The following is an 18,522-nucleotide window of genomic DNA, read 5'->3' as shown; positions in this document are numbered from 1 at the left end:
TCACCTGCTCTTTAAGTCTGTGAAAACTATCCTCTCCCATAGCTTCTCTTAGAACCCTTATACAACTTTCCTGTGATTCTCCCTTTCTCCCTTGCCTTTGGTATAAACATCTTTCAAACTACAATACTGTACATCATTTCAAATGACCACTCTCTCAACCTCTCTCCTTCTACCAAGTCCAACCATTACCATGTCCTTGAACAGAAACCTCCTTCATGTGCCTAACTTAGGCTGTCCTTCCTACACTGATCACTCTTTTCAGCTACAATAATTTTTTTCTTACTATTGTACTTCCATCCTTCCCCATATCCTTTCCTCTTATCCCTACTACAAGATTCTTTTATTACACATTTCTTTCCACAGAATTACTACACCAGTCAAAAGCTACATGGTTTCTTCAAAAAACATCTTTCAATATTAACCACTTGAGTCTGATGGCATATTTTTTACATTATTCTTCCAGTCTCCAAATCAATTAATTCACCTTAAGAGACTTTTTACACTGGAGAGGTTAGGCTGAAGCCTTGTTTAACCTCTTCCCTTCTGCAGTGCTAACTGAATACAACTGTCTGGTAAAAAGAAAATATAAATTGCATCCCTGGGCTGAAGGAGCTAGCACAAGCCACACAAACCAATCCTCCTCATCACTTACAGTTGGTTCACATTGTAACTGCTATTCTGTCATCCTTTCTTGCTATTACATCACAGTAAATTACTGAAAAATTGCCTATAAAAAGTTTCACTGCTACCTCTATGACAAACTTTCCAGGTACTAACTAAATTGAATTGTGATAAAGTAAAATTTATCACAAACTTATCATAAAGTCAGCCTGTACTCTCACTATCTTCCATAAGATCTCTCCTCTTACTCATTACAGATTCTCCATCCCATGCCATACAGTGATCACCCCCTCCCCATTCTTTCTTCCACAGGTGACATGGCAGGTATGGGAGTGGGAATGTTCCTGACAGGGGTGCTGCTGGGGTGTGTTGTCATGTATATTGGCTTGAGCAAATTCGGTCTTACTAACAACACCGAAAATATACCAATGACCTCCAGAACGTGAAGGGAAGGTGAAGAACATTATTGCTGAGAACAAGTAGAGACAGTGAGTTAAAAAGACCTGGTCAGAGAATGGTACAGCTATGTTCAATATATACAACAGAAATCCCTCACATAAAGTGTGGTGCTTATAATACAATACTGTACTAAAATGATACAAGGGAAGATGAAGAACATTATTGGAGAGAACAAGCAGAGACAGTGAGTGAAAGAGACCTGGTCAGAGAATGGTATGTTCAATACAGTGTAATATACAACAGAAATCCCTCACATAAAGTATGGTGCTTATAATACAATACTTTACTAAAATGATACAGTGTCCCCGTTATAATTATAATTTGTATATGCCCAATAACTGTTTTTTCCTGAAGTGCAAGTAATGTACAGCAGTATCAGCCAATCCCATATTATTCTTGTCAAAGTGGAGAAGACTGAGTCTAGGCTATCCATGTCCAGAAAATTAATTTCCAATAAAGTCTATGACTAACCAGATTACAGAATTAGTATTCAAGAAATTCACAGGTATCATCATCATAATGTGAAGCACAGTACAGCACACATTACTAGTATATACTGTACAGTATGTGTTTTATGGAGCCACTGAAATTGCACAAATATGAGTGATTTTATTGTATATACATATTCATTGATAATAGACTTCCTAACAATGAACACTTTTCAGAGCTTATGGTATATATCAAGGAGCACAATATACAATTTTCACAAACTGTACTTCACTCATCTCCAAAATCTTATAAAACGGCTTTTGACATTAGGGACAACATTATTAAATTAAGCAAAAACTGTACCTGATTATTTTCATCACAAAATACTGTAGTACTCAACAGCTTATATCTACAGTACAAGTACAGTAGATGCTCGATTAACTAACTAATTCAGCCAACCCCCATTCCGTTACCTCAAATTTTCTGCTAAATCAAGTTCCGTAACCAAGGCTCAATATAAAGGAAAATCTTCCAGTATTTCAAGCTATTTACTGCTAAATCCTTCAAGGCAACCCAACCCTTGCAAACAAAGCTAACTCTCAGTGCTACACACAGCGCCTGAACCCATAATTAATACCCCCAGGAATGCATTACTGTGTATGGAATTTCCTTAATGGAATTATGCTCAATATAATGGAACTTTTCTGATTAACAGAGCAAAAATACCAGAAAAAATAATTTTGTTATCTCAGGCTTCCGCTAAATCAGTGTTTGTTAAATCGAGCATTTACTGCATGTTGTAACACATGCACACCTTACACTACAAACATTTACAATGCTGTATAAAATTGCCATGACCCCACAACACAGTGGTCAAGATCATAATGTTAATATCCACCATATGCAAATAATTAACTAATACTCAAAAATTCAATCTTCAAGATATTATGATAGTTGCAAGTGAATTAACACTATGCATAATTAACTTGCATGAAGACGGAAAGAAGACAAGTTATTATGGCTATTGCACTTAGTTTGAACTTTAGCAGTTTATTCTCTCACAAACAGTACATGAGAAAGGCTGCAATTCCCAGCTTCATGCAAGCTTCTACAAAAACCAATCCACTTGTTCAGTAGGGACATACAAGTGAAGTGCCTTTTACTTCTTCTAACTCCATGACAGACCTGAGTGAGGAAACTTCTTGGACAAACTGACATACATCTGTTGACACAATTGTCCAGAAACAAAGTCTTTGTCATGTGAGAACACATAACACTCCAAGTTTACACTAAGACTGAGTTTCTTTATGCTTCTGATGAACACATGACCCTTGTCTTATACTGGAGTAAAGACACTTTTATATTCAAATTATATGAGAAATTCAACCACCAATAGAATTTCATATCCAAGTTATCATGCTCTGGACACAGGAAAGCAATCTTGAATACAGATAAAACATCCATCACAGAGTATGACTGCAGGACTAAAAAGAAACATGCTGTTCTATATTTACAAAATGAACACAACACTTTCACCTCAAAGCCATTAGGAACACAGTTATCTATAAAGATGTACTGCAACACACATAAATTCTGCATTCTTTTTATAACAACACAGTGAAAACTTAAGTCTGAAAATGTTTAAAGAGAAATAACTTTATGATAGATACCACACTTTTAAAAGATGGAACAATAATAGAAAACAAGAAAAACTTTTACAAGGAAGAGTCTAACTAATCAACTGAAGTAATATTCACTTACTCCTTTATCAGTATTAACCCCTCCATGCACTGGCATGAGTTTTTCGGGGGACACCGTATGGCCAAAATTCCACTATACACAATTTCATTCTTCATGCAGCACAGTTTGATCCAAGCAACATCAAAATGCTTGAAGGGGCTGCCTTTTCTCAATGGTAATGGTAAAAGCCATGGGTGTAGGGCTTGTGGTTAGATTACCTCAGTCAAGAACATTTAAGGGTAAGTGACTAGTCTCTGTCCCTGGTAGCATTAAAAGATTAAAAACCTTGTACTACCTCTCCAGGATTTGAACCTGCACACAGCACATACAGTAACCTTCACCCTGACTGGTGACTCAGAAAACTTAACATTTACAAAAATACGTTTACACATTTTACCATGTAAACTCGGAAAGATACAATCAGGAGATTCTAGCAAATATCACTAAAGTGTGAGATACAGCAGAGGTATTAGTCACTGCGAATGCATTGACCAAATTTAAGATATTTCCACTGCACAGTACAGTATACAGGTCAAAACAGCCTACAATATGAAGACAATAATTGAGAATATTTAAAACTGAAGAATGAATGGATACATGACCCTTTTACTAGGCACTGGTGACAGCTTCTCATCACATGGATTCCTATCCTACTCACCACTTCGTAAACTCTTTAACTAAAGGACACGCTTTTTATTTTATTCTTGCTACCTCCAGACAAGTTTATTCAGTGTGAGCTTTTTTTTAAATGGAAGGGTTAGATACACTTTTTGCTCATCTCTACAGTGCTAGAGACCATTACTAAAATAAAATCACTTGGACAAAGCATTAACAGATCACAAAAATTACATCACTGTAGTGAAAAGGTAAAAGGATATCAGGCTAAAGTGATAATGCAAAAATAAATGACATAAATGCAAAGGGAGATATATCGAAGACAATAAAGCTTGAAAATATAACTCTGTAGTATAGTATCTTGGCGAGAGTGGCATGGAGCAGGTCTATTACAGTGCTGTGCCTTTTGGAGTATGGCTTGAGTTCATTAGCATTCTTCTTCTGAATTATGACAATTGCATGACTGGTCTACAGCTTCCAACAGTTTCATTATGGTAAATTCATCCACAGTTTAGCAACATTAATCAAAACTAGCTACCCTGTATTGTATTTAGGTTGTATTAATGAGGGAATATTCATGTCCCCTTTCGTAAAATCTTTCTTTCATGACATAATAATTACGGTGGATACTCACTTTCACCTTAGACTGTCTTTTGATATACTGATCAATATATTACCAGTACAGAATAATGTTACTATATCATGTTGCATCTCTGGAGTGAAAAAGATATTATTTAAAACTGATATAAAAAATGGTAGTGCTTTGGTGGACATCTGTGCTGGACATCTGTGCTGGTAAGGGGTTGGCAATAGCCAACACCTACTTTCGTCATAAGATGATCCACCGGTATACATGGAGAGTAATGAGGAGGATGGATGGTGAACTTGTTGAACGAAAGGCAATGATAGACTACGTGTGTGTGGATGAGCGAATGAGAAGACAAGTGTTGGATGCAAGGGTGTGGAGAGGGTGGGGGAATGGAGTCTCAGACCATCACTTAGTGATGGCCAAGGTAGAGCTGCAAAGAAAGTGGTTGAGGAGACGAAGGGGAAGACAGGAGGAAGCAGCTCCTGTGAGAAGAGTGGAGAATTTGCAAGATAGTGAGAAAAGGACAGAGTATAAGAGCATAGTGGAAGAAAGATTGGGAAGGTATGAGCTAGAGCAGATGGAAGGGGTGGAAGACGTATGTAAGATATTCACGGAAGAGATAAGCGCAGCGTGTGAGGCGGTTTGTGGAGTGAGAAGGAGATGCAAGGGTGTGCAAGGGACAGCATGGTGGAGTGATGAGGTGAAACGAGCTGTGGAACAAAAGAAGAAGGCATATGGTGAATGGTTGGCGAGTAGAGGTAGGGGAGAAGATGAGAGAGAGAAGAGAGGTATATGTGAGCAGGAGAAGGGAGGTTAAGAGACTGGTGAAGGAGAGTAAGAAGAAAGTGGATGAAGAGTTTGGGAGGAATCTGAGTGTGAAATGGAAGGAGAGTAAGAAATTGTTTTGGAAGGAGGTAAAGAAAGTAAGGCAGTGTGAAAGGGGAAATAGTAGGGGAGTGAAAGATAGGAATAATAGATTGTTGGTGGAGAAGAGAGAGAAATTGAGGAGATGGAAGGAGCACTTTGAGGTTTTGTTGAATGTAGAGAGTGAGAGCAGTGTGAGTATAAGTGGTTGGGGAATGGCTGGGAGAAGAAGAGATGAGAGGAGGGAGGAAGAGATCAGTAGGTCGGAAGTAGTGGAAGCAATGAAGAAGATTAAGCTGGGAAAGGCCCCAGGAATTGATGGAGTGTGTGGTGAAATGCTTAGGTATGGGGGTGAGATTGTTGTGGAGTGGATATGGAAGTTGTGTAGATTGGCTTGGGAAGAGGGAAGGGTTCCAGAGGAGTGGAAATCAGGTATAATTGTTCCTCTGTACAAAGGAAAAGGGGTGAGAGAAGTATGTGGTAACTATAGGGGTATTTGCCTTCTTAGTGTGACTGGTAAAATATATGGTAGAATACTCATTGATAGGGTTAGGCATATGACAGAGGAGCTAGTTGGAGAAGAACAAGGGGGATTTAGGAAGGGAAAAGGGTGTGTAGATCAGATATTTGTTCTAAGATGTTTAGTGGAGAAGTATCTAGAGAAGGGAAGGAAAGTGTATGCTGCCTTCATGGACTTGGAGAAAGCTTATGACAGAATAGATAGGCAAGGTATGTGGAAGGTATTGAGAATATATGGAGTGGAGGGGAAATTGTTGAGTGCTGTGAAGAGTATGTACGAGGGAGCTAGGGCTACGGTGCGAGTGGATGGTGAGCTGAGTGAGTTCTTTGATCTCAATGTGGGACTGAAACAGGGGTGTGTGATGTCTCCATGGCTGTTTAATATATATATGGATGGGGTTGTAAAGGAGGTGCAAGGTAGGGCAGTGGATGTGGGGGTGGCCCTAATGAATGAGGGTGAGATTTGGAAGCTTCCGGTGTTGCTGTTTGCTGATGATACAGTATTGTTGAGTGAAGATGAATGGGAGTTGCAAGGTTTGGTGAATGAATATGGGACAGTGTGTAGGAGGAGGAAGCTGAAAGTTAATGTAAACAAAAGTAAAGTTATGGTGTTTGAGAGGAATGAAGTCACAGAGTGTGCAGTGAGATTGGATGGTGAGGATATGGAGAATGTGAGTGCATTCAAGTACTTGGGTAGTGTGATGAGTAAGGATGGAACTTTGGGGGATGAAGTACGTGAAAGGGTACAGCAGGGAAGAAAGGTTGTTGGTACACTGAAAGTAGTGATGAGAAATAGGGAGGTGAGTATGGAAGTTAAGAAGTCACTGCATGATGGTATTGTGATCCCTACCCTGACGTATGGAAGCGAGGCGTGGACCTTGCAAGAGGGGAACAAGTCAAGAGTGAGAGCAGTGGAAATGAGTTACTTGAGAGGAGCATGTGGAGTGACGTGGAGGGACAGGTTGACGAATGAAGAAGTGAAGGAACGTTGTGGGGTAGATGTGGATGTGGTTGAAAAGATTAGGAGAAATACACTGAGGTGGTTTGGACATGTGGAGAGAATGGAGAATGAAAGACTGACTAAGAGGGTGTATGTAGGTGAGGTGGAGGGAGGGAGAGGGAGAGGTAGACCGAGGATGAGGTGGAGGGATGGAGTTGAGAGGTATATGAGGGAGGGGGGGGTGAGTTGGGGGGAGGGGAGTCAAATGGTGGGTGACAGAGTGACTTGGAGGCGTTTTGTCTGCGGCCACCCTTTGCGGGATTAGGGCGTTGGGCTATAGATAGATAGATAGATAGATATAAAAAAAAATAATGAATGACATTTCACTTCAAACAAGATATGAAACACTTTCCCATGAATGTTAGAAGTGACACACCTGGTAACATTATGTCCATATTTTTAACATCAATAATCAAAACTGACGTGTTACTTTAAGCTATGTACAATTTTAGTGCAAATGGTGGCAGTGTTAAATTGCGTAAATCAACAGTATGTTCTTTTTTTTTCTTAATTATCTACATAAAAAAAAACAAAAAAAAAAAACTGGCATCATAAAATAACAGTACAAGGGGTGCCATCTGTGGAGGTTTTCAAAATGAGTCTATTAATCAAGGTATATATACTGTACAATAAACAAGAATACAGTATTAGAATAGTAAGTTATTAGTTTCACTGAATTACATATGGAAGACCTTATGACACTATTGTAGTTCTGTTATGTTTGAAAATAAGGGGTTCACCAGGTGAATACATGATTAAATTTTTCACTGAGGACCACACAAGCCCTTGAATAACTGGAATGAAGTAAACTAAAGTATTACATTGCATTTTTTTACAAGATATAACTGTGAATGACTGTGGTATGTAGCTGAATGTACTCCCACTTTTATGCTTTCGCTTTACTTGCTTCTGGATCCTTCCTAACCCCATCTTAAGAATTGGAGTCAAGATAATGATGAATAAATATGTACTATTGTATACAGCATAAAATCCTTACAATGAACCACCTTCACCATTTTCATTTATGAAGCTGTATTCAAACAATTGGTTCAAACATTGTTTACCCTGTCCATATATTTATTGCTGCTAGGCAACTGCTCAATAAAATCCTAACAATATAGTAGCAGGTTAAGCATTAAGTGATGCATCCCTGGAGATAGAGAAAAAAGAATACTCAGTACTACCCACATTTTCCTCTCCATGTCACAAGAAACAATTTTAAGGTATGACAGTGAAGAAGTGGAAGCCTCCATTTCTTGTCTTTGTGGTACACAGTGCCTCAAATCTTGTATATCTCCAAATAGGGAAGAATGAAACTGGGACGCTTTCTCCTTTCATTCATACCCCAGATCAAGGAGCCAAATTCTCACTCTCCCTATTTGAAGAATACATGGTAAACAGTGTATGAGGATGCCGAGTTTTATGGTAATTGTTCAAACAATACAGTGAATACTCTACAAATTGAGAATGAAAGGACTTTAGTGGTATGCTTATTTCCAGATACCAGATACAGTATTATTTGCCAGGAACTCAGGCTACTAGCATGAGTGATTCATTATCATCACCATCATCATCATCGTCATCATCATCATCATCATCCGGACCTCCTTTCCCACTCTAGGGCAGGGTGAGGATAGCAATGTCCAGACAGCCCAAATTTGCCCAGTCTAATGGGCCACGCCTCCATTCACAAGTCATTCAAGCCACCGGAATCCTGGCCCTATAGGATACAGCAAAATCATCCACCACGTTCGGTAGCTTCACAATAACGTATCGGATAGAGTCAACCCAGATGCTGCCACATTAAAAAGAGGTCCCAAATCCCTGATCATGCACTTCTCACAACATTCATCCAGCCAGCTCAATCACTTGTCAGTTCCCTAGCCTCATCGACTTCCAAACCTCTCTTCCTCACACACTCATCCACCATATCTCTCCACCTTCTCCTTGGCCTACCTCGCCTCCTCCCTCCTTCAAAGTTGCTCAGATATATGTTTTTCACCACTCTATTGTTATCCATTCTTTCCATATGACCATGCCATCTCAGTACACTCTCTTCAATTCTGGTGTCCACAGACTTCCTCACTCCACATCTTTCACAAATCACATTATTTCATATCCTAGCCACCCTTTGTACTCCACGTACATTCCTCAGCAGTCCCATCTCCACTGCTCTTACTCTTGACTTTTCATTTTCATGCCACACCATAGTCTCATAACCTTATGTTCCTGCTGGCACTAACACTCCTTCATATAAGCCTCGCGCAGCTGGCACACTCAAGCCTCTGTTTCTTATCAAGGCCTTCATTGCACCAGCTACTTTTCTTCCTTGTGTCACTTTATTTTCCACTTCTTTTGCACATTTTCCTCTCTTTTCTATCACTGTCCCCAGGTGTATGAATTCTCTCACCAGGTGTTTGAACTCTCTCACCAATAATCCATCCATCCATCGTCCAACCCTACATTGCCCCATGAGAAGCGTAGGAGCCCAGGGCTAGGTATGTTAGTCCTGACATTTAAAATGAGAGTGAGCCAATAATAATAATAAATGGTTAATCCAGGTAAGTTAGCCGTATCAGCCTGAAGACATCATTTCAGTTGTAGAAGTATCTCTAGCAGTAGGTTTGTGCGTTTCTCATTATGTTTCTGGACACAAAGTTCTTCACTCCAGTAGGCTTTAGTAAAGCCACACCACACCACACCAAATAACACACCATACCACACACAGTCATTCTCTCACATCCTACAACAAAAAGGGAATTAACCAAAAGGTCCAGAAGTTCCCGAACCTAAGATTTTTGTATTTATTATTTTATTCCTGCAATATCCATATATATTTTTTTCCCAGTCTATAATCCTCTCTTGTGGTAGGTGGGGGTGCTCACCATCCACTCACTCGATGTAGTGCTGCTCTCGGGTGTCAGCCCTTTCCTCTCCTCCATCATTCTTTCCTTCCATCCTCTTCTGTCTTTCTTTCCTTCAGTCTTTCCTCTCCTTCTGTCTACAGGTGACTTTACACTCCCTTTCTGTCTTTCTTTCCTTCATTCTTTCCTCTTCCTTCTGCCTATGGGTGACTCTACACTGAGTGACAAGTCAAATGGTTTCCTGAACACCAGGAAACCATTTACTTTGCTGGGTGGTAACCATATAACCAAATTTTGGTGCCTGGTGGTTTAGTGGGTAATTATTGTGCTCCAATCGGATTGAGCCCATGAAGGTTTCTATCCAAGGGGTGGTTGGGGTTTATTCCTCATGTAATACCACTCAGGGATGAATGAGGCTGGTCACTCTAATCTTATATGTCAGGACCAACTGCCTAGCCCCGGGTTTCTACGCTCCTCATAGGGCAACGTAGGATTGGCTGATGGATGGATGGATATAATCCTCTCCTGAAACGGAGAGGTTAAATACAGCCTTCGTAAATCTCTTCACTGACGGATGTTTCCACGAATCGCAATAAATTTAAAGTAACAAAAAAACAAGCTCAAACAAGATGTCCTCAGGGTGGAGTTAAATCACATTCAAAGACTTTTCTGTAACTTCCAATCAATCTCACTGTTGCACTCTTCTTTGGCTCTTTGGTAAACTACATTCAATAAACCATTCAATCTGAGAATGCAGCTTTCCATTTCATTCTTGCCACCACCAGACAACTGCGTTCACAGCCTTCACACTGGGGAAAATTTCTTATACTGGCAGGACTTTATGAGGGTTGTATTTAGTTCTTCTAGTCTGAGAGGTCTCTACTAGGCTAAATAAAGCTTGAATGCAGATTAAAAAAACAAAAAAAAACAATGACATGGTTTGTCTCTTCAGTGAGACAATATCTTTATTTTGTTTCAGCAACTGCAAGATGACTGAAGTATGCACAGAATACATCGTTGTGAAGCGGTAATACAGTGTAAAGCAAATTAAATCGTTTTGATATTTACTAGCACCTGCACTGCACCAGCAACAAGGATCTGACAGGAAAGGACATTAACGTAAAGACCCGGATTTGTTGGATGAGGTTTCTCCCCAGAACCTCTTCCTTACGGATTTATTTTAAACATTACACCTATATACTCTGTTGGTTATTGTTCATGTCTTTTCATTCTTGGCACAGATTGCAAACATGATACAAAGGACAATATTAGCATGTTGTATGGAGAAATTTACCACAAAGGATGAGGTGCTAGGGAGACTTAATTCTTTCACTCCAAAGGTATATTTTTCATTTCATTCTTGCTACTGCCAACTATGTTCTGTTTACATGAAACTTTTTTAATTGAGGGGGTTAGATACTCCTCAATTAACTCTGTCTTTACTATAATCACCTTAAACTGAATGAAGACATCTAGAGATAGAAGGTACAAACTAGAAAAATACATTATTGGATTGAAGGGGTTAACCAATGAGACTTTGGAGTCAAGCAGCAAGTGTGGGAAAACAATGACAAGGAAAGAGGAGTGTCTGTGAATTTACAGTATGACAGAGATTCCACTTCATATACCGTTAGAAAATGGCAAATGATGAAACAGGGATACATTAACCTAACCAGCCACTGTCTATGCACAGAAAATATATGGATACACTTAGCAGCAAAGTTCTTAGTCTGGAAGCATTCAACACTTGACTGAACAAAGATGGTTCCCTCTGGTACCTGTAAGTAGTCTGGGTAACTTTCTTCTGGTACCTGTAAGTTGTCTGGGTAACTTTCTTCAACTGCGGTCATACTGTATATATGATTTAGAGTAATCCCTTCTAACTTCTTCAATATAAGGACATTTTCTTATTTGATTCTGGTTACCACCAGACAATTTTATTCAGCTTTGGGAAGAGCCCTCAAACTGAAGGGGTTAAGATATATATATATATTTTTATTATGTTGTAGCTTTATGCTGGACTATTTTTTATTCAGTTTTGGATACATCCCTCATACTGATGATGTTAATAAATATGGGACATATTCCAAAGTACATTATTACAAAGATATCAGTGATGCATTTACTGGATTAACTTTATAATACTATTGCATTTCAGTATTACAAAGTTCTAATTTACTTAAAATAAACTTAATGTGTACAAAACATTCACCTACAACCACACACACAATAATAACTGCATTGTCTGTAGTGCCATATACCATAAACAGATAAGAAGATTGTATACTGAGCTCAGCTCAAGACATATGGTACTGGAGTATGGCATAAATCAGAGCTGTATACAGCATTTCTTGATTGTTAGAATATTAGTGTAGTACAATGAAATCTGTAGATCCAAACACCTGTGCATCATGGTAACTTTTCACAGTTACTTTTTCCATTATGATGACATTCATTAGACTGTTCTTGCTCACTCCCGATACTTTTAGTCAGCAAAGTGAATGCCCCTCTCACAGTGAAAAGGTAAAAAACACTTACAGTACTTATTCTTTCAGTGCAATCTTTTAAATCATACTGCTAACTTCAAATGACCATCCAACCATCCATCATCCAATCCTACATTGCCCCAAGAGGAGCATAGCTATACTGCATTTATCTCTGAAATGACCTCCAATAGTGAAAGGTTTCTCTCTCTCAGTATCTTACACCTACCTTGTCACCTTTCAGAGTCCTCACTGTCTCTCTCTTCTTTTATACCTTTTTACTTATTTGATCCCCAGTAAATTAAGAAAAATTGGCTAATAAAATTCCATTGCTACATATGAAGCTGATTTATGACTTTCTCCCACATCAGAGTTGCAGTGCATGTCAAAAAGTTGATAACAACTAATCCCTTACTTGAGGACTCCTTAAACTCTTGAAGGCAAAAGCAAGAAGAGAGTTGGAGCATGGACAGAAACATTCCTGATGAACTATCCACACACCCTTTAACTCTTCACTGTGATATCCCTAGGTTCACTTGCCTGCTGTTGATGGGTCTGCTAACCCAGAGAGACCATGGTTATCCAACAACTCCAGCTACTTCCAGACACTTACATTTGACTTAATAAAGGTCTCTCAGGTACCAGAGGTTAATGAAGGCTATGTCTAACATCACCAGCTTCAAAAGTCTATGCTAAAGTTATAATCTGGAGAAGGCATGAATTAACTAACAATATGCCATCAGGCTGGAGCTTTTAACTCTGTGTTACATGAGCACTTGACTTCCCAGGCAACTTGATCTTAACATTTTTTCCAAGATGCCAGTGACTTTTCCTGATGATGGAAACTACAGTACAAACGTCTGTGTTACACTTTTTTTTTTTTAAACCTGCCATCAAGAGAAAGTCACCAAGATAGAACTGCCAGAGAAAGTTGGTGGGGGGGAGGGGGGAAATCACACAATTTACATACGTGAGGTAAGCAATGAGTTTACTTGTACTCTTGATCCTTCAAACATTCATCAAAACCATGAGTATCACCTGAAAGTTGTTTAAGTGTTCTGTCTGTACGCATTCGAGAGGAATAGACAGTTGCTTTTATACTGATATTATTTGGGTACACTGTACTGTACTTGTACTGAACAGTCTATTATGTGTGCTGATACCACAGTCCCCCACCTTCATGATTATGTTCAACTAGGGTTATGGCAATAATAAGAACAGCTGAACTTGTAGTACCTGCATTCAGACCTTCAGCAACTCACCTCGTTTACCCCTAACATTTAATTATACCTTGGCATGTACAGTACACAGATTTCACTGTTCTGCACTGTGCCATTATATATTATTACAGCATGTGATATTACTCAATTACTGTAAGTTACCACAACCATCTCTCCCGGCACATGAGAAGTGCTTACTCCTATGGCATGATACATATTTTGTTTTGTTTATCTTTTTCTTTCCTCTCAGGTAAAGCATCTATGTAAAAAGGACTGATCACTTTATTCACATCTTTATGAAGATTGACTCATATAGGGAAACTTGCTTTGTCTGATTTTTTCAAACAAATCTACACAACCTAACAAAACAGTTCCCTCTCTAGATAAGAAAAGTTACTCATTTAAGCTATTCAGAACTCTAAACAGTATATATCAGAATATAAAACTCAGTGAAGAATAAAACAATGATCACAGACCTAAATCTGTTGAAGTAAAAGTTAGTATCACAATACTGCATCATATTCTAAAGCAAGGTACAACCCCTCTAAGCAATTTTGGTCACCAGGGTCCAAGCCTCCTCATGCAACAACCAATCTTCCTTTCGATGCTTGTAGACAAATTATAATGGTAAACATTTTTTCCAGCCTGTCCTCAGCATGCTTCTGTAGATATACCAACACTGCTGGTATGCCTCAAAACCATTCAGTAACCTGCTGATAATTAATGTATAAATCACTTCCAATCTAATGCTGCCCAAGTCTTTCTGTTCTCTTTTACTCTTTTTCAACACCCTGGGAGCCAGTCTGCTACAATTAATACCCATCGTACAGATTAAACACTCATGCAATATTATGAACACGCTTGTTTTCTACTTTTAAACCTAAAACTTGTACTTGTCTCTGGAATTTTCTCATTTCAAATCATCAAACAATATCAAAATAGATGATAAAATGCAACAGCTCTTAATATTTCATAAGAAAAACATTTTTGTACAAAAATCACTGCCAACTATTATAATACTGCAAGAATCTTGTTTTTCATTCCATTTACGACTTCCAACATCATTTATTCAACAGTAAATTTGCCTTTAAAAAGGTATGGATATCTAGTAAATATATATATAATTTTTTACGAAACATTCAGTGCATCAACCACAGTAAAATACTGCAAAACCAACATCCAGCACTCATTACCAAATAGTGAAACTACAATAGCATCAAAGCTACACACTACTGTATAATGAATATAATCTCACATATACATATGAGCACACTTCTGCTTACACCTCTCACTTTATGTTCTTTCACACAAACACTAATCTTAACTCAACCAGATTCTTTTACCTGCTTTGTAGGATCAGAGGTCACAGACAACACTTCTTCCATCCAAGATCACTCAGCACAGAACAGCTCTTGGAGCTGCTGGTAACCTGAGAGCCTGTTCAGGTTTATTCACTGGAGTTCTGGGATAGTTTAACTAAAAGGGGAAGGAAATCATCTGGGACGAAAAGTACCATCCACTATCCAACATGGGAACCCCAAGTATTATTACATCACAAAAGTGTAAGGAAGCCTCTACTGTATTGGAAAGGAACAGGAACATTTAAAAATGGGATCCCTGGGATCAGAACACTGGGAAGGGGGCTGGGGAAGATCATCAGGTGTCATCGTGATTAAGAGGTGGCCGCAGGTCTGTGTTCCGCTTGATACACTCCACTAGCCAGTCTATTCCCTCATCCACGCCAGCTCTAAAAGTAGTGGGAACAGAAATTTGTGATTCAGTAACAGACTGGTGCTCAAAACATTTGCCTGTGAGTCACTTATCTTTCAGGTTTTTTAAAACTAAGATTCCCCCCCCCCCTTAAAAAAAAAAAAAAAAAATCAAATGTTAATAATCATTTTGTGGCTGAAAAATAAAACAAGACAATGAACTAAAATGTTGTATTCTTACTTTAATGAGTAATTTCTGCTGATGTGGTTAATTCATGATGAGAGACTGGTAAATTGAAGAAATTCCTGATTGCTAGATGCTTGGACCATATCAATTTAGAAAAGGCAATGAACAAAGAGAGTATGAATAAAAACTGAGGAGGAAGGGAAAATGATCCTGGATGCGACTGAGTCAAAGTGAACTGCAGAACAGGATGGGCTTTTCAATATCCACCTCAGCTTTGGCAATGACATCAACAGAGTGATATCCACAACAAGATCTTTCTGTTTTGCACTTCAGCTGGGTGTCCCAAGTAATTAATTATTTGCATATGGTATCTGTACAGAATCAATTATATTGTATAAAATAGGGTACACTGTTACTCATCATAAGCTGGTAACCTGCTCACTATTTTTTAATATCAAGTGACTACAGTACTCGTCAGAAGTATTCAGCGTTGTCCGCCAGGCGCGCAATACTTATGGCCCAAAAAGAATCACCCATTCTGGGGGGTAAGAATTGAGCCACAAGTTTGAGCTCCGAGCATGACGTCACGGTAGCCTGGGGCCTTCCGACGCGCTGGTTGGTTCCCGCCTCAGTCGCCCACGGGCTGCCTGAGAGAGAGGAACTCCGCCGAGTGTCCCTCTCAAATTGCGCCATTTTTTACCGAGTGTCCCGCAGTGTTTTGGCCTTCACAACTTTGTTATGGCACCTACCCGTGAACTATCGAGTGAAATCATATCCCAGATCATTGCTCTAAAGGAGGTAGGCCACCAGACAAAGGAAATTAGTGAATTGGTTGGTGTGGCACGATCGACAGTGCGTCGTTGGTGTGCGCGGTTTCGGGAGGAAAACAGTGGTGCAGTTCCCACAAAGAAACCGCGGTCTGGTAGGCCTAGGAAAACTTCCCCAAGGTCTGTTAATGTTTTAAAACGTGCAGTGGAGTTTAATCCTTGTGTGAGTGCAAGGAAAATTAAGGAGAGCAACCCGGAAGTGTTTGGTGAGGTGTCAGTGAGAACAGTGTCTCGTAGGGTGCATGAGCTTGGTTACACAAGTCACAGGCCTGTGAAAAAGCCTCCTCTCACCAAGAGCCAGAGAATTCGTAGGCTTGCCTTTGCTAATAAATATCTAATCTGGGGTGAGGAGCAATGGTTGTCAGTGTTGTGGTCTGATGAGGCAACGTTTAGTGTTACCTGTAACAGAGGAGCACGTGTGTATCGACGCAAAGGTAGTGACCCACTTGACCCACGGTATGTAGAAAGCACAGTTAAACATCCTGATTCACTCATGGTATGGGGTTGTTTCTCAGGGAAGGGTTTGGGGAAGCTTGTTGTACTTCCCAAGAACATCAGAGTGAATCAGGATGTTTACCTGGAGCTTCTGTGTGATCATTTACCAGACTCCTTCGAGCTAACAGGTGCACGAGTGTTTCAGCAGGACGGTGCACCTGCTCACAAGGCCAAATCGGTCACCAATTGGCTTCGTGACTGCGAGGTATCATTCATGACAGACTGGCCAGGAAATAGCCCAGACCTCAACCCCATTGAAAACCTCTGGTACCTCGTAAAGAAGAGTCTCCAAGGGAAGGACGTGAGCTCTCTGCCTAAGCTGGAAGCCGCCATTCGTGACTCCTGGGACAAAATACCCCTCCAGCACCTCAGGAGCCTCGCCCTTTCACTTCCAAGACGTCTCAGGTCCGTGAAGAAACGTAAAGGCTACCCTACGAAGCACTAAAGGTAAATAAAATGCATTATTTATATGTTTTTTCAATGTTGAAAGGTTTGTTTCTCAGGAGGGACGCAGGGCGCCCCATACTTCTGACGAGCACTGTATATATATATATATATATATACACACACATATATATATATATATATATATATATATATATACAGTGCTTGTCAGAAGTTTGGAGCGCCCTGCGTCCCTCCTGAGAAACAAACCTTTCAACATTGAAAAAACATATAAATAATGCATTTTATTTACCTTTAGTGCTTCGTAGGGTAGCCTTTACGTTTCTTCACGGACCTGAGACGTCTTGGAAGTGAAAGGGCGAGGCTCCTGAGGTGCTGGAGGGGTATTTTGTCCCACGAGTCACGGATGGTGGCTTCTAGCTTAGGCAGAGAGCTCACGTCCTTCCTTTGGAGACTCTTCTTTACGAGGTACCAGAGGTTTTCAATCGGGTTGAGGTCTGGGCTATTTCCTGGCCAGTCTGTCATGAATGATACCTCGCAGTCACGAAGCCAATTGGTGACCGATTTGGCCTTGTGAGCAGGTGCACCGTCCTGCTGAAACACTCGTGCACCTGTTAGCTCGAAGGAGTCTGGTAAATGATCACACAGAAGCACCAGGTAAACATCCTGATTCACTCTGAGGTTCTTGGGAAGTACAACAAGCTTCCCCAAACCCTTCCCTGAGAAACAACCCTATACCATGAGTGAATCAGGATGTTTAACTGTGCTTTCTACATACCGTGGGTCAAGTGGGTCACTACCTTTGCATCGATACACACGTGCTCCTCTGTTACAGGTAACACTAAACGTTGCCTCATCAGACCACAACACTGACAACCATTGCTCCTCACCACAGGTTAGATATTTATTAGCAAAGGCATGCCTACGAATTCTCTGGCTCTTGGTGAGAAGAGGCTTTTTCACAGGCCTGTGACTTGTGTAACCAAGCTCATGCACCCTACGAGACACTGTTCTCACTGACACATCATCAAACATTTCCGGGTTGCTCTCCTTAATTTTCCTTGCACTCACACGAGGATTAAACTCCACTGCACGTTTTAAAACATTAACAGACCTTGGGGAAGTTTTCCTGGGCGTACCAGACCTCGGTTTCTTTGTGGGAACTTCACCACTGTTTTCCTCCCGAAACCGCGCACACCAACGACGCACTGTCGATCGTGCCACACCAACCAATTCACTAATTTCCTTTGTCTGGTGGCCTGCCTCCTTTAGAGCAATGATCTGGGATATGATTTCACTCGATAGTTCACGGGTAGGTGCCATAACAAAGTTTTGAAGGCCAAAACACTGCGGGACACTCGGTAAAAAATGGCGCAATTTGAGAGGGACACTCGGCGGAGTTCCTCTCTCTCAGGTAGCCCGTGGGTGACTGAGGCGGGAACCAACGAGCGCGTCGGAAGGCCTCAGGCTACTGTGGCGTCATGCTCGGAGCTCAA

General features: G+C 40.2%; 1 protein-coding gene across 1 annotated transcript in view; it reads left to right on the top strand.

The window, feature by feature from the left end:
* The window catches only part of LOC145399771 (uncharacterized), a 35,820-nt gene extending 34,753 nt beyond the window's left edge, over positions 1-1,067 (top strand). Inside the window, exon 16 of the mRNA XM_080272320.1 lies at positions 934-1,067. Coding sequence (XP_080128446.1) covers positions 934-1,067 — 134 coding nt within the window. The remainder of the gene's footprint in view (positions 1-933) is intronic.
* Positions 1,068-18,522: the final 17,455 nt, after the last annotated feature.

This window comes from Coenobita brevimanus, chromosome 50 (assembly GCF_032717465.1).
Source record: "Coenobita brevimanus isolate Jiangsu-jjx chromosome 50, ASM3271746v2, whole genome shotgun sequence".
In the NCBI taxonomy this organism is placed as follows: domain Eukaryota; kingdom Metazoa; phylum Arthropoda; class Malacostraca; order Decapoda; family Coenobitidae; genus Coenobita; species Coenobita brevimanus.
The sequence above is the reverse complement of the archived record's forward strand: the minus strand, read 5'-3'. Positions and strand labels throughout refer to the sequence as shown.